At 33.3% G+C, this 17000-nt stretch overlaps 5 protein-coding genes across 5 annotated transcripts; 3 read left to right on the forward strand and 2 right to left on the reverse strand.

The window, feature by feature from the left end:
- Positions 1-263: 263 nt before the first annotated feature.
- Positions 264-10730, reverse strand: cgd8_2650 (conserved hypothetical protein; the record flags this gene model as incomplete). Its single annotated transcript, XM_627165.1, has 1 exon — positions 264-10730. The coding sequence occupies one exon, from the start codon at positions 10728-10730 to the stop codon at positions 264-266; it is 10467 nt and encodes a 3488-aa protein (XP_627165.1).
- Positions 10731-11433: 703 nt separating this feature from the next.
- Positions 11434-12720, forward strand: cgd8_2660 (hypothetical protein; the record flags this gene model as incomplete). The annotated part of the gene is made up of 1 exon (XM_627166.1): positions 11434-12720. The coding sequence occupies one exon, from the start codon at positions 11434-11436 to the stop codon at positions 12718-12720; it is 1287 nt and encodes a 428-aa protein (XP_627166.1).
- A 244-nt stretch (positions 12721-12964) lies between these two features.
- On the forward strand, positions 12965-15061 carry cgd8_2670 (secreted glucose methanol choline like oxidoreductase of the FAD dependent oxidoreductase like fold, signal peptide; the record flags this gene model as incomplete). Its single annotated transcript, XM_627167.1, has 1 exon — positions 12965-15061. The coding sequence occupies one exon, from the start codon at positions 12965-12967 to the stop codon at positions 15059-15061; it is 2097 nt and encodes a 698-aa protein (XP_627167.1).
- Positions 15062-15306: 245 nt separating this feature from the next.
- On the forward strand, positions 15307-16203 carry cgd8_2680 (hypothetical secreted protein, signal peptide; the record flags this gene model as incomplete). The annotated part of the gene is made up of 1 exon (XM_627168.1): positions 15307-16203. The coding sequence occupies one exon, from the start codon at positions 15307-15309 to the stop codon at positions 16201-16203; it is 897 nt and encodes a 298-aa protein (XP_627168.1).
- An 8-nt stretch (positions 16204-16211) lies between these two features.
- Positions 16212-16748, reverse strand: cgd8_2690 (hypothetical protein; the record flags this gene model as incomplete). The annotated part of the gene is made up of 1 exon (XM_627169.1): positions 16212-16748. One exon carries the CDS (start codon positions 16746-16748, stop codon positions 16212-16214), a length of 537 nt encoding a protein of 178 aa, XP_627169.1.
- Positions 16749-17000: the final 252 nt, after the last annotated feature.

Raw genomic sequence — 17000 nt, forward strand, 5'->3', positions numbered from 1 at the left:
AATTTCATTTTAGTAATATTCCTATTCTTAATTTCATGTTCCCACACAAAATATTTTTTTAGTAAAACTTCCAAATTACCGGCATTAACACGTTTCAATACGTCTCATATACCGGTATGCATGTCACATGCAAGAGTACTAAACAACTAAAAAAAATATATTTATTACTAAACTTTTTAAACATAAACTTAAATTAATAACTAAAAAATATGATTATATTCTAATAACTCCAAATAAATCAGGCCAACGCTTATCGATACTTTTTATGGTTTAAAAGAAATATAGACTAAATTGGCAAGAGCCTTTGCAAAACGGTGCCTGCTTGGAGACTGAGATTGAGCCACAAAAGTTGATATTTGCTTGCATATGGCAGCAACTAATGACTCTAATGAAAGCAACTTATCAATTGTTGCCATTAACTCCTCATTATCCAAACAGTTTGAAAGTTGTTCTCCGCTCAAGTGCTCTTCTAAATGAAAATCCGAATCTAGGTTAGAGTTTGTGCCTGAAATGGCGTCAACCTTAGAAATTTCTTTACATGCCATAAGCATGAACACTTCAGACGTGTATAAATGTTGAAATAGTTCAGTAGAAATGTATTTAATAAAAGTAGAAGCTAAGATGGCAGAAATTCCTTCTATCTCTGCATTAATTTCTTCATTATCCTCTTTGTACTTTTCTAAGCTTTTAAATATGCTAGGATACTTTATATATTCAGAAATTAGCTCCATTTTTTTAATGTTTATTTGTTGTTCCAAACTTTCAGGCAGTCTATCGTCCTTTGGGATGAAGCTCAAAGAAACCGGCGAATTTAAGTCTTTATTTGTATTTTTAGAAGCGTCTTCCAAAAAGAACTCATTAGAAGAGTTCATATCCATTCTTTCATGACCAGAAGTATCTACTTTTCTAGATTCGAGCTCTTCAATTGTATTCAAAGAATTTGAACTCGATAAGTTATGCCCTAGCTTTTTTTTGTTAGAACAATTCTTGATATCCGTTGTTTCTTTGGATAACTCTGGCTCTATAGCTAAATCTGTGGCTTTTGCAACTTTTCTGGGTCCATCAAAGTCATCTTTTATAGCTCCTAATGCCTTATTATTGTTCCATAGAGTATTAAACCTAGATAAAGCTGTCTTTGCGAAAGTTGGAATTGAAATCATCCCAGAATTTGGAGAGTAGTTGCTAAATGAAAAGTGGTTACTTTGCGAATCAGAATACGGAGAAGAGTTTAAATCTGAAGTTTCAATATCTTTGTTTAGGAAGCTCTTTTGTCCCAAGACTCCAATCCCAACATTTGAGTCAAAGTAATCATTTACCATCTCGCCAAAAATGTTCCTATTAAACAGTAAATGCTGAGTCTCTGCCTCCTTTCTTATTCTATCCAGCTCCTTTGGAATTGTTGAAAAAGCTGTTTCTGTTATTTCCCAAACTTCCTTTGGGAAATAATAACGGCATTTATTCAAATACATATGGCAATCATCTATTTTTCTTCCTAGTTCCTTTAGAGTTAACTTGCTTAGTTTTGTTCCAAATCCTGTGAAATCTTTCTCGCTCCTATCATGGCGATCCGAAACAGAAACAATCATATTTTTCCCACTTCCCCTTCTGAAATTTTGGTCAGACCTTTGGTATTCTGGCTTCAATTTCAAGGATCCATCCCTCAAAATCTCTGAATAAATAATGAAAGGAACTATGCAGTTTAGAAATTGCTGATAACTATTTGTTTCTACTGGATTAAGAATAGGCAACAAGTAGTCATTTAATACTTCGCATTCACCTGAATACTTAATCTGGATAAACTTGTTTGAAGGATTGGCTTCACTACTTAAATTCGAATCAGTGATTCCGTTATGGAATATGTCCATTATTGTGCTAACTCCATCTTTAATTATTGTTTTGGAGATCTTACTATATTTACTTGGTAAAATATATTGATACATATCATCGCCAAATAACTCATAAGATAAAGCAATGCTATCAACATTAATTACCTGAATATTATCTGCATTCGGCCTTTCGTCAGTCTGTAACCTACTATCAATTCTTCTCAATGAGTCACTACTAGATAACTTTTCTGTATTTATTCCAGAAAGGCTTTTCGAGATCCTGACCTTGTTCATTGATGTGGGGCTCAAATTCGTGGAGATTGGCGAGCCTATTGAATTTTGATACCCCATTAAAGACAATGAGGAAGAGTTCTGAACAATCAGATCATCAAGAATCATCTTCCTATGGATTTCGTTAACGACTTTTGACCACTCATGTTCATCCAAAATTATTGACAAAATGAGTTGCACTGACCTCCAAACTGACCTACTCAGCTCTAGAGTAGGACCTTCTAGCCTAACTAAGAGAGGAATCAAAAGCTTTTTTATGCTAGATCTTAATTGTTCAATTTCTCCCAGAGATGGTTTCATCTTCTCCCAATTCTGCTTTATTAAAATCAAAATATCTAGCAAAAGGTACATTTTTTGGCTAGTTATATTCATATCCATGTCACTATTTGTGATGAAATCAACAAATATTTCCGGAATTTTATTCTTACATGTCAGAGCTTTAGAGAGTTCTTCAGATTCAAATACAGCAGTTTGGAAGCTTTCAACTTGTACCTGGCCATCATAAGATTCTCCTTGAGATAAAAATAGTAGTTCAATGAATTCTATGTAAAAAGAATCCCCTTCTTCTGTACCAGTTGGAACTCTTTCTTCTTGAACATACTTAAGATATATTGTAGGATGATCTGGAATAAATTGAAGAGAAAATCCTATACTTATTTTTGAAATTAAGCAAACCAAGTATCTAAGACAAACAAGGCACTCCTTCAAATAATCTGCAAATACTAATCTATTTCTTGTAGTAATTGGAGTTTCTGTTAAATCAAATTTATCCAAACTCGATTTTCTTCTTCCAAACTCTTCCGGATCAATTTCATTTGAGCTTTCCCCCCCGCTTAAATCTGTAAATGAATTTGACATAGAATCATTTTCATCAGTATCCTTATTAATTGATTCATCAGAATTTTCTTTTTCATGTTCGCTGACTCCTAGTTTAATTCTGTTTCTAAAATCTGCATTATCTTCATCATCAGTTCCATTTCTAGATTTATATTCCTCAAAGGTATCAAAATCTCTAGAGCCATTAAATTCTTCTCGACTTTCGTTAAGTTCTTGGTAATTTTTTTCTTTCAATCTAAAACCTCTCAGATTTAGATTTCCCCTAGCAGTTTTATTTGTTTCTCTTCTAAACAGTGAACTTCCTATCACGTTTGTAAAGCAAATATTTACAAACTTGAGTAGAAAGTCTTTGCTCGGGTATCTTCTTGATTCTAAGCAATACCAAAAGTACCATTGGAAAAATATAAACCCACTCTTTTTTGAATATGGGTTATTTGAAGTCTTGATAATATTCAAAATGCAATCTAAGAAATCCAAATTATAAATATTGTCTGGATTATTCTCGTCAGAAGAGACATGGATTTCCGAGTTCGACTCTTCAGTAGCTTTCTCATAAGGCTTTGTGTATTTCATGAAATCCTTATAGTAAATGCCTAAAGGAGTTGGGGCAAGTAGAATTAATGCACTCATACTGTAAATTGAATTCACTCTTTTTAAGAAAGGCTTAATAAAAGAGATCATGGATGTTGTGATGTCTGGGTTATGAATGAATAAATAGCACAAAAGCTTTCCAATAGCATAATCAAATTCGTTTGGCTTTATTAATGATAACTTAAGTTGGTTCGCGTCAAAGAATGTTAGAATTGCGTCCGAATCATTTAAAGCAAGGAACAATGATCTCAAAGCGTTGCTGCTTTCTAAAGCTCCCATATTGATGTATCCCAATGTTGAACAGCATCTTAAAAGAATGGTTGAAATAAGCTCTGGAAAATGTCGCTTTGCAAGAATTTTAATTGCTGAATCATTTGTCTGAAGAAGGATATCCAAAGCAAGAGTACTAGACCGAACATTAATATGTTCACTAGATAATATTGAAAATATTGAAAATGGAAAGAGTAAAGACTTATTTGCCAAAGAGAAGGAACCTGCTGAAGCAACGCCGCCAGCACTAGCAGCAATCCCCATAGAGAAAGTGCCACTAACTACTATTCCAGTTCCAATAAGATTTGTAACAGAATTATGCGTAGGAGACATTGCAGTGTTTAAAGGTGCTTGAGTACTAGAGTTAGTGCTTGAAATATTAATATTTGAAGACGAAAGTATTTTAATGCACAATTTCTCATTCATCTCAATTATATCCAAGTACTTCTGCTCAGTGTTATTTAGCACGTCCGTAAGGTATCGGAAAGACTCCAACAAAAGGGATTTGTCCTTACCAATATAAGAGATGGCTTTTGAGTAGATAGGATCTACTATGCAAATTACATTTATCATATTTTTTAGGCCTCTTACCATCGCTGAGTTTGCTGAGCCTTCTAAAGTATTCGTATTCGATTTTCCATTTTCCAATGGAATTTCCACTGTTGTCCATTCGCTGCTCAGACCTCCACTGTTATTTGTCAAAGCATCTCCAATGAAATCTCCGCTCAAAGAGTCATTAGCAACAATATGATTGATATACTTTTGAGGCTGGATACATTTCCTAAATATCTCTGATATAGCTGCCTGGAATTTGAAAGAAACAACATTTCTTATGAGCAAATAGACAAAGTGCTGAAGTTCAGAATCTTTAATTGATGATATTTCTTCAAATAAAGATGAGACAATTTTGCAAGCAAATGATTCGCTTTCTAATATATTCTTGTTTATGGAAAAAAGAACTCTAACAGTCTCCACGCTGGAACGAGCAGTTATCTTATCTGCATCGTGGAATGATGGAAGGATATGTTGGCACAATGGTCTTAAACAGTACGCTGGAATGCAGCTCGCCAAATTATACAATAAGTCCAGATAAGTGGGCGGAAGAATCAGAGATTGGATATCTGAAAGTATTTTTTGTTGGTCCCCCGTTGGCTCGCCATTTATTCTTTTTTGATCGTTTTCAGATTCAACTTCCAAGTTATTAGAAAATGAAGCCCAAGACATTCTGTTATTTGAATACTTAAGGCTATCATCCGCTCCAAAATCAATCACCATTATTTGTGACAAATCAATTTTCTGAGTCCATATACATCTCTTCATACATTCTTTAATACATTCAAAGGCTATTAAGCGTACATATAGACAGGAATCACATGTTCTACCCAAAACTAGAGCTATACAATGCATCCAAGAAACCCATGTTCCTTTTGGTGGAACTCCTTCAGAGTTTTTATTATTAAACAAGACAGAATCATTTTCAGGCTTTTGGATGATTTGGGATTGCTGGAATATTTCAACAAGAGGGGCCTCACACAGCAAGCAATACACAACATGGATGCAAATGCACCTTAATACTGAAGAAGTTGATGTAGCTGCAAGTCCAAGTAGACCCTCAAGAAGATGAGTTAGTCCTGCCCAAGAAGGCATGTGCGACTTATATATGCTCAGATATAGCCTATCAAGAGATTCAAGTATTTTGAATACTGAAACCTCAGAGCTACTAGATGGGACAGAAGAGTCTTCAATAATATTCATCATCTCTTCCAACCTGTATCCTCCATCAATAATATTCAATGAAGGAGTTGGAAGATTGAATGTATCAATATTCCTTTTGTAAAATATCGAGAAATCCTCTCTTGTTAAACATCTGAACTGAATCCTAGAAGATACAGTTACCAAAATAGTCAGACAAGAGCTAAGAACCAAAGGGATATGTTGCGGTAAAAGCGGAGAAGGGAATGATATTAGTGATATAGAAGCATCCAATGCATCTAGCAGAAGCTTATTAAAGACAACCGAATTTGCCTGGCTGTTTGTATTTCCAGTAGCGGAATTATTGTTACTATTTGATAAATTACCTGAACTAGAGATTAGACCACCACTAGTTCCAGTTGTTGTATTATTTCCTGTTGTATTTCCGCTTGTTGTATTGACATTTGAATTGTTTCCGGAATTCATTGTGTTAGCAGGGCCTATATTAGCACTCCCAGTAGCTGTGTTGTTTGATGTATTAAGGTTAATATTACTCAAGTTCTTGGTTTGACCAGAAGTTCCAAGACTATTGGGGAAAGTATTGGATATTCCAGAAGGCTGTTGAGTTGAAGATGATATATTCGAATTAATCTTTGAATCGACAGAAGTAAGTCCGCTTATTTCAGTGGAGCCACTACCCGAAAAAGAGTTAGTTTGTTTAAATGTGTCAGAAAGCCTCTTATTTCCATCATGAGAACTTTTTGACAGAGAATTACCATTCTGAATTCCGTTGTAATGGTATCTGGCCAATCCTATTTTAGCTCCGCCTGGTGAGATTTCAATAGAAGAACAGCTATCTCCAAAAGAACCATTCCTGCTGTTAATCCCCAAGCTATTCTTATTTTTCATATAGCTAAGGTTTGAAATCACATTCTTTAAGGCAGGGTTTGCAGAGATAGTGCTGCTGCCTAGATTGGGAGACATATCTAAAGATGAGCAGAAAACATCTGAAAAATTAACATTTCCAGAATCTGAAATCATATGTGGGTTTTCACTTAGAACCGATAAGACAGAAAGAGTCAAATTAAAAGGACCAAACTTTGCATCTTCGCTTTCCGAATATTGATTAGAGCCACGTCCTAGCTTTTCTGAAGATGGAATTTCCCCACAAGGAGTATCAAAATCATTTATTGTGTTAATAGTTCCCAAATCTTCATGTGAATACTCCAGACTTTCAAAACTACCTATGGAAATATCTCTATACTTCACCATGCTTCTAATGTAGGAACCAGAGGGATCTGTGTGAATCCTTTGAGAAGAAATTGAACTAGATGTGCTGTATGGCATTCCAGATGCAGCCTTGAGCAATAACATAGAGTTTAGGGGAGCAGGTGGGAGTTCGATACTAGCTGAAAATACAATAATGGTGAGCAAATATGGGAATATACGATCTCTAAAAGAGCTGAATAGTTCCAAGGAAATGTCTCCACAGTCAAGCCCATAAATACCCTTTTTGAGTTTGGTATTTCCTTCTCCAGAATGGAATCTACTGAGAACTGAATTAATTCTAGATGACAAAGTAAGCTCTTGATTACTCTCAGAAGAGGACAATGCCTGAAAAGCTACTTGGATTGCCTTCAATGCGGAGCATTGTAATTGTAATTCTTTCTCCTCCTTTACAGCAGTTTCTAGTACTTGAAGTATTTTTCTTACAGTTTCTGTGGCAGAATTGAATAATAGAATTGGTACTTCTCCTATCGAATGACCAAGTGAAAGGATTAGTGTAGATCTGAGTTGTTCTGCTTGTACAACCGCTAATGATTTTCCGAAAAAGCTAAAAGCCCCAGAGCGCTTGTTCGCTGCATCTGACCTAATTAAATCCAATAGATACTCAGATATATGAACGAAATGGTTCTGGTGACTACTTGCATACCCAATACCCCTGCCACAGCTTCTTTGCAATATAGTTGAGTTGATTCCAATGGCATGGAAGAAATGTTGAAGATCAGAAAATCGCTTAGAAAGATCTTTGAATATTTGAATCTCATTTGAACTTAATAAATCTTTGCTTAGTTCACCGCCGCTTCTACCCTGTGATCCAGCCAAACTCCCTCCAGATGCAGCTGCAACATTAGTCACGTTAGATTCATTTGAATTAATAATATCAGGAGTTAGTAGTCCATCAAGAATATTTGAAATAAGAGTTTCTCTCAAAAAGTTTAAATTTGTTTCCTCCGGCTTTTCAGAATCTGAAGATTCATGTGAGCTAATTTCTCTTAATAAAAGCCCTAATAGAGAATACATTCCTGCTCTCTGAAGCTCTGTAGGAGTTTCAGAACTTTTTTGTAATTTATCAGACCTAATGTCTTTGCAGGCAGAAAACAAAGCTAATAACAGATTGGTCAATGTATCGTTAACAATATCAGAGCTTTTAATTCCGGCTTTATGTTCCTTCTCAGCTTCTCCAGTAGATGAATCTGTCTTTTTTGTTAGCAAGTCTTGCCTTTCAACTTGATTTAATGGACTGGATGAAACTCCACCACCAGAAATCCCTGAAAATATATAGGAAATGCACTCATCAACAAGTGGAAACCAACAGTCAATATCAATTTTTGACGAGAGGTTAGATATTTCACTTGCTTCATGTAATGAATTTGAGAATGTTTGAGCAGAAACGCAATTTTGAGAATCTTTAACTTTTGCGGGAGATATTATTGTGTCAGCTATCTCTATAAGTGATTGAAGTCGTTGGGAAGGAATACAAGCCCAAATACAGCTTGGAGTGGAAACTACCATTGGAGATATCCATTGAAGGCATTGGAGTGACCAATATGCGAGTACACCATTATAAATATGAGGATCATGTGCATACATGCAAAGCCAAATAAAAATTTTGAATGGGTCGCTAACTGTTAAATATTTCGTACTTTGAAACTTAAATGCTCTGATAAACACCTCCGGTGTTGTCTTTCGATACAGGTTCTGGCAGGATTTAGACAGTGATTCGCAAACGGTAGGCATAGCAGATCCAAGCTTCAAGTGATTAACAGCGTCAATTAATAATGGCCACAGCAAATCTGGAACTAATGCTGTTAACTCTTCAGATAAAATTAACTGCGCATTACACCTGAGATCCCAAAGGCTCGGAGGATAAATCACAGGTATTTTAGTTCCCTCGCACCCCTGAATTGTCTTAAGGTAATCTGCCTTTTGTCTTTGTAAATGTCTTAAGTGTTCATTCTTAGCTTTTTGTTCAGGAACTGCAAGCAATCTTAGAAAATATGTTAACATTTCTGCTGAAGAAGGGGATGGTGAAATCCAAATATCTTTATTTCCGCCTTTATTTGTTAAATGAATACCTTCTTGCTCTTCTGATTCATTCGCTCCTTGCTCAGTCTTTGAACTTCCTTTTCCTAAATCTTCAACAATAGAACATTCTGAAGTTGCGCCAATATGCAAAAATCCGTGTTGGGATAGCTCGCAAATTATTCTGCATAATATAAATGCTATCGAATAGTCCAATCCCTGTTCAAGAGTGGTTCTGGCGAGTCGAAACATAAGGCATCCAAAAGGCGAATTAGAGTTTTCTGCAACTGTAATCTCAGATTCACCGATTCTAGAAACTTTTTCAAATGGAATATCTTCAATAACATTACTTAATATGAACATTGTCGAGAGACGATTAGCTGACTTTATATCAATATTTTCAAATAAAAACCTAATTACTGTTTCTCGAGTATTGTCTTGTTTAATTAGAGACTTCCAACACAAAATTAGTTCATAATGAGCAGTAATAATTTCTCTTACTGCTTGTATATCCCAGCAAAAGTACTTAAGTCCATTCTTTGATTCAAAAAGCTCTTTTTCAATTACAACTCCTTCATTTGAAGTATCAGTATAAGCTGTGTGCCCAGGTAATATTGCAGGAGCATAAAGTCTATGGAAAATAGCGCAATACTGAGTAAGCACATTTAATAGCGAGCTGATCGTATCTTGGTCTTGGAAGACACTACTAAAGATGCAGTGGCATCTATCTAGAAAAAGCTTAAATCCTGAAAGAATGGAATAATGTAGTGATACTGCAATTGTTTCAGATTTACTATTTAAAAGTGGTGTGAGAGCTGAAGCCGCAACTGCATGGTACTGTCTCCACCTAACAGTATAAATGTTGTTTTGTAGTAGATCTTCACATTTATTATTTTCCTTGAGAGGTTCTGAAAACACGCCGACAAAAGTTGGAAAATATTTGCTTTTCTTACTCAATAAAGAATTCAAAATTTGAAGATAGACTGAAAGAAGCTTTGGAGCATGTTGCTTTAACTGCTCATCATCAATTACTTGAGCAAGGTGGCCAAGAGTCTCCAAAGTTGGAAATGAAAGAAAAAAAGCTTCTTTGTCTTTTTGTATTGCTGGAACCCAATCATTTAGAAGTGCATCAAAGGCCGTTCCAATTAACCCAGCAAGCGCTGCCCTCTCTATGCTACTGCTTCTAAGTGCGTCTGCAACATCTGCTAAACAACGAACAAGTTCTACCTTTGAAATAAAATTGACGGATGTGTTCTTAGATCCAGAATCCCCACTGGCAGCTTTGTGTAAAAGTGAGAGTAACTCCACTATTATATCATGGCCTTTTCTACAAACTAATTCTGGGAAAATCTTAGAAATTGCAGAAATCGCAACAAGAGCCGAAGATACCCCACCGCTTGAACAATTTGTACGTGACTCTTCAGCAACAATAAGAAGAATCTCAATTAGTTTGTCTGGAATTAAAAATACCAAGCTAACAATTACCTGTAGAAGTGCAACTCTTCTTGGATCATTATTCTTCAAAAATATGTATTCGTTCAGCACAAATCTGGTAAGACCCTCAAAAAACTCAATATCTTCTGCTGAAATATCACTGTTAATACTAAAATTTGTAGCATTTATTATCCCAATCCCTTCCACATCTCCTTCTGCCTGATTTAGAACAGCATCACCGGATATTGCGTAGCTAGAAATGATCAAAGATAGAAGTCTAAGTAAACTTAGTTGATGATTTACTGAAGTATGGCTAACTTGTAGAAAAGATGTAATCGCATTTGAGACCAACCCCACACAATTAGATGAAGCTGTAGTACTTTTTGCAAAGTCCACAACAGTCGAATAAACAGAAGCTTCGGTCACTAAATCACAGTTATCCAACGAGTCCAACAAGCAGAACAAAATTTCCGCTGAATCCATACCTATAAATCAAATTTGCCTTGACTCTCCGCTCGTCAAAATACTGCAAATTTAATCCAGAATATTGTATTTGGCTATTACTTTATATTTTAAATATTCATTAATATGTATTTCCAAATGTTCTACTCGAAATGAAAACTATAAATTCCTTTGTATTCGCCTCTTCATATTTGCCCCCCTTTAAATAATTGTATGACATTTGGGCGCCTGAATCTTCAAAATTTCTTTGAATACATGCAAGTAAAAATAGAATTCAAAACTAATGGGATACTATAGTAACACTATCATAAAATATAAAGGTTTAAATTTCATGAAAATTTTGAAGAAGTGTCATTTAATTTATGACGACAATCGTCTCATTAACCCAAATGATATTGTTGGATCTTTTTCTCAACTAGTTTAATAATAGAATATTCAAGGATTAGCTTAAAAAGCTGAAATTAATTTAAATATTTAAAGCTTAGACTTTATTAGATACAAATTTATTGTTTTTATGCTTAAAACTTGACATTATGTTAATGTAGTTTCTGTATTTGATTCTTTAAATCACTAGAAAAAAAAATAAAAATAAATTAATGTCAGATGTGATATGCCGCTTGCGGTATTTTAAATTGATTGTAGGATTTTATATAAGTAACTTTCGATATCCAAGTATAAGTGAAAAGGAGTGAAGTATTCACATACAAAACCAAATTATTGTATAATGAGGCAGTATTCTCCTATAGATATTGCACTAGATGATGACCTATTTTACTCTTTTAGGATATCTATGGGTATATTTGACTCGTTAATTTCCAAAGATGAAGAGGAAAAGGTCAAACGTATATTTCAGAATAAGAAATCCTTAAAGGTTAATGATATTGACTTATACAGACAAGGTTTTTTGAAGAAAATTGATTTAGGTGAAAATGATCTGACTTCTGAGGTGTTTACAGAAACCAATAATTTTCTGTCCTGTATTGGGAAACTTGACGATGAATTTATACATCTTCTATTTCAGTTTAGTGAAATAATCATATTGGATAATTCTAGTTCAAAACTAGTGTTGGCTGTGAATGAATCAATTTCATATAATTCAGGTATAGATGAAAGTTGCGAATGCAAAGTTTTACCCATAAACTCTTCAATATTTGGTTTTGTAGATTATATTGATACGAGAAATGATACCATAAAAAGTTTTATATCCAAATTTAATAAGAAAATGTTTGACTCATCCCCATTCTTAGATAATAAACATAAACACAATAAAAATGAATTTATTACATATATTAAACTCCTCCTCAGAGTTTCATTTATAAAATCGATTTGTCTTTTAAAAATGTACGGGAAAAAACTTCCGATTTATTTGTTTGATGGAAGTCAGCTATTAATTAAAATTGAACCGATATTTAATTCTTTGAATGAGAACTGTATGATTTCGTACAAAGTGATTGATGGGCAAATAGATTCATCAATAGTGAAGGTAGATTTAGATTACTACCAATTCAAATGGTTTCATTCATGGAAAAAAATGCTTAGGAACTCAAGTGGCTATTTATTCCCTCACAAAAATAGCATGTCTCAATTTCTACCGAATAAAAAACTGTGTTTGCAAAACACCAACAACTTTGAACACACTTTAACCCCATTAAGAAAATCCTTATCTAATTTGAATTATGAGGATTCAAATTTTAGTCCTAATAATGAAAAACCAAGTAAAAAAACGTCCAAATCTAATCAAGTTCACACGCAAAACAAAGATATTGATACTGAAGAAGAAAATGATAGTTCCTTGAAAACAAATGATGAAAGCAATCCTAATTCTCCATCTTTGTCCAAGACGACTAATGACGTTATAAACGAATTGCTAAATAAGCCCAACCCTAATATACAATCTTCTAAACAAAAAAAAAAGAGATCTAAACAAAGTGAATCTTCAGATATTGAAAATTCCCAAGACTACGTGGATAAATTGATTCAACAACAAACAATGCAGCTCTTTAACCTTTAAAATATTTAAAAACTACCAAAATACAATCTTAACACTTTTTTGTCAGTTATGTTTAACCAAAATTCCATCTTGATTACTTTAAACTGCATTGTCTTATTGCATGTATTATTAATTAATTTGATGCCCCCCATTATGTAAATATTATAACTTATCTCGAACAAAAGTTCAAAGAAGTAGAAATAAATATAATAGATAAACATGATTAATTTACTAGTATTTTCAAGGTATCTTGTTAAATGTAAAAATGGGTTTTAATATTTTTTTTCTTGGGATTTGTATCTCAATATTAATATTCTCCATAAGCGGCGTAAAATGTAGATTATACTATGAAGATAATTTACTTGTTACTGATGAAGAATACGATGTAATTATTATTGGAGCAGGAGTTTCAGGCTGTTCAATGGCTAATGTTTATGCTAATAATGGGAAAAAGGTTCTCCTTTTAGAAAGAGGTGGGCCAAGAGAGAAACATCCAAAAACCTTATTGACAAAGGGAGCTCCAGGAGTAATCACAGATGAATCTATAAGTGAAGCTATTACGACATCAAACGGAACTCTGATGAATGTTGCAAACATTGTTGGAGGTGGGGCCAGTATTAATGGAGGATTTTATGTTGAACCATCTACAGAATTTATGCGCAAAACTATTGAAAGCAGCGGTGCTACGTTTGATCAAGAGAAATACCTAAATGCAAAGGAAATTATTCGTAACTCAGGTATTTTAAACACCGACAACCGTCTCGAAGATAACACTTTTCCAAAAGCAATGTTTGAGGCTATGAAAAATATTAAAGAGTACTCTGGAAATGTTAGCGAAGTTCCTATTTATTATCCTGAAGGAAGTAATACATTTGTTACTGTTTCCCAGTTTAACGAAACAAATAGGTCATCAGCAGATATTCTTCTTTCTCATGAAAATATAAAAATTTACCCCTATGCAGTTGTAGAATCCATACAGTTTAACACGACGGATGAAAACCGTGATCCGTATAGCTTAAAAAAGAAAGTAACTGCTCAATGCATTTTGGGAAGAATGAGGTCCGAAAGTGATGGTTTTGTAAGTGTAAGTTCTGGAATGACACATAGAACTATTTATAACAATAATGGCCCTAAGTTCAAAATTTGTCTCAATAAACCTGATTCATTTATCGTTCTTGCTTCAGGTGCTATTTACAGTCCTGCGATACTTATGAAAAGTGGTATTGGCCCAACTGAAGTTCTTAGAAAGCATGGCATTCCTCCAATTAAAATTCTAGAACAAGTTGGTAAAAATTATCATGATCATTTACAATTCGGTTTGTTTGGAATTTTGAAAGAAAAGCAGCCTATGTCTATTCAAAAAGTATATAGTTATAGCAATTGTTCAAAATATTATCCAGATCCTCCTAATATTTATGATGAACTCAGTCTATTCCACCATAAGGAGTCTGAACAAAAAAATGGTAGTTCAACTCTTTCTAAAAATTCGTTTGATTTACTACTAGAACCAATTTTAAGTAACCCCGAATCGCCATTGTTTGTTCCACCGGAACCAACTGGGCCACAATACGAAGATGGAAATTGCTACTCTACAATACTGAACGAAGTTTCTGGAGAATTGTGGATTCCTTTTGCAATATCTCAAATAATTTATAGAAAGTCTAAAGTTTTAATGAATCCTCTCTTGAATTATCTTTCTCTTTCACTTAGGACCAAAATTCTTAATGCTTTGGAAAGCAATAATACAAGAATTTCTGATGATGGTTTTAATAAAATGTTACAGCCTATGAATGATTGTTTTGAAAATGGATCAGCCGCATTATCCTTCCTTACAATACCAAAGAGTAGAGGATCAATCACTCTAGACGAGATGGGACTCCCAGAAATTAATAGTTCAGACTTTTCAGATCCCATGGATGTTGAGGCAGCAATTGTTGGAATGAAACACTTAATTCAAGTAATGACTTCACAAAGTGTCTCCTCAATTCTTGAGAGTGAATTGAACTCATGTATCGCATCTATTAGAAATATTTGGGATTCTTTCCCATTGTTTGGAGGAATCAACGAGAATAATGTTATTGGATTTTCTTCAAGAGAACAAAATGTACCAGCTCTTATTCCCCCTCTACCGAAGATTATAAATGATAAAACAGCATTTGATATGGTTAAGGAGTCTTACTCAACAATTTGGCACCCAACCGGTACCTGTTCATTAGGTTCTGTTGTTGATAGTGATTTTAACGTGAGAGGGACTACAAATTTGAAAATAGGTGATGCATCTATTTTCCCCGAAGTTTCAGATGTAAGCCCACTTGGATCAGTATTTCTTTTGGCAACGTATATTGCTTTAGTAACATCTTAACAAAAAGTTATTCTTGATATATTAGTTAATGCATTGTAATGAAACAAACATATCTTTTATTTAACAAAAATAATTATTGATTTCTTCTTTAAGTTTAATTATTTGATTAATAATATTAGATATTTGCTGATGCAAAATTTTGATATTTTTTTGATATTTTAGATCCTTCCCTCGTGCATTACTCGAAAAACGCAATTTCAATAACAAAAATATTCCAACAAAACAAAAATTTACTTATTAGAAAAATGAAAAATTTGAAATATAAATTTCTTTTATTTATTGCAATTAGTCTTTTGTTTATTTCTAAAGTTAAGAGCAGCCGTATAATCTATTTAGATGAAAATGCAACAAGACTAGAAAGTAATGCAACTGAACCTATATCTAACAATAAATTTCCATATCTTCCTAATATTAGTAATGATACTTTTAATAATATGCAAGAGAATATTATTAAAGCAGTTGTCGGATTCGATAGCTTTATCTTCGATATTGCTAAAAATATTACAAGCGGAATGAGAATAGCACAATTTTTCATTTTAAACAAGACGAAGACTTTTATTCTTCCATTTGTTATGTTTCCAGACGAAAAAAGTTTTGAAAATTTTAAAAATTCTACTTCGAATGAGACAGAAGTTGACAATCTCAAGTTAGAGAAACTTTTTCCAATAAATATTAATTTACTAAGTCCTAACAAAAGTAATTTCACAAATTCCACTCTTGAAGAAACTTTAATTAAACCTGAAATGCTCATTCCATATCTGAGAGGTAGTCACAAAACGATAAGATACAATGACACAACAAATGAAAATTTAAAGAATTTTACAACTGTAAATTCAACGGATGATTCAGAAAAAATAATCAATTCAACATTGATCCGGCTGAATAAGTACTTATTAACACCAAATAATGGTTCATTGAACATAAATAATCAAACAAGTAGACTTAGATTTCTTCAGTTTACTTCAGCTTATGGATTAGAAGATATTAGTGATCAGCAATTTGGACAAGATTTAAATTATTTAGATGGAATCCCAAATGTAGGAGGTATTTCTTCATTTGCTCAAGATTATGATCAGTGGATACCTTCTAATAATTTCGATTTTTATAATGGTTACGGATTTGACTTTTTGTTCATGGAATGAAAATAACGTCATCTTCTAAGTGAGATATCACTAACTATAGAATCATAGGTGTTTTTATAAGTTTTGAATTCTTCTCCTAAGCTTTCAGCTACTAATTCTGTAAATTCGGCAAATAATTTATCTTTATCTTTGGAATCCTCATCCATAATAAGTGCCAAAGCTTCCGTTTTATTTTCAGAATGTTCAATAAACTTTATCATTTCCACTAATCTCGGGTTATTTCTTAAAAGAGATGAAAGTCTTTCGTTAGAATTCAATGCTTCTTTTTCCTTTTCAGTCAAATCGAATTGCTCTGTTTCCTCAATAGCGCTTTCTAATTTCATTTCATTGCATATTTCTTCAAAATTTTGATCTGATTGAAGTGAGTCACTTATTTGATTACTTTTAAGGCTACATTCTTCTCTTGAGTGAATCTGAAAACATTCCAACGAACAAAATTTCCTTAAACAACACTTAAATTTATATTTTCCTATGTTAACTCCACAAATCACACAAATTTTATCATTGATAAGAGATCCTGTCTCAGATCCTTCCATTTTACTCATTTTTATTGATGTTTATTACCATTTTTTTAATTATAACTAAAATGAAAAGTATCTTACCATCTTTATTACAAATTTTTAGTTCGGCGGTTTGGAAATCAAAATATAATTTTGATTTATTGATCCTAAATGTGTTTTATTCTTAACGAAAGATGTTAGTAATAAGGAATTATCCGAACCAAAAGGAAATAAATATAAAAGCAGTGATTTACTATCTTATCAAAAATTAAAATAATAAAATATTACAAGCCTTTT

This window comes from Cryptosporidium parvum, chromosome 8 (assembly GCF_000165345.1).
Source record: "Cryptosporidium parvum Iowa II chromosome 8, whole genome shotgun sequence".
NCBI classification, from domain to species: Eukaryota; Apicomplexa; class Conoidasida; order Eucoccidiorida; family Cryptosporidiidae; genus Cryptosporidium; species Cryptosporidium parvum.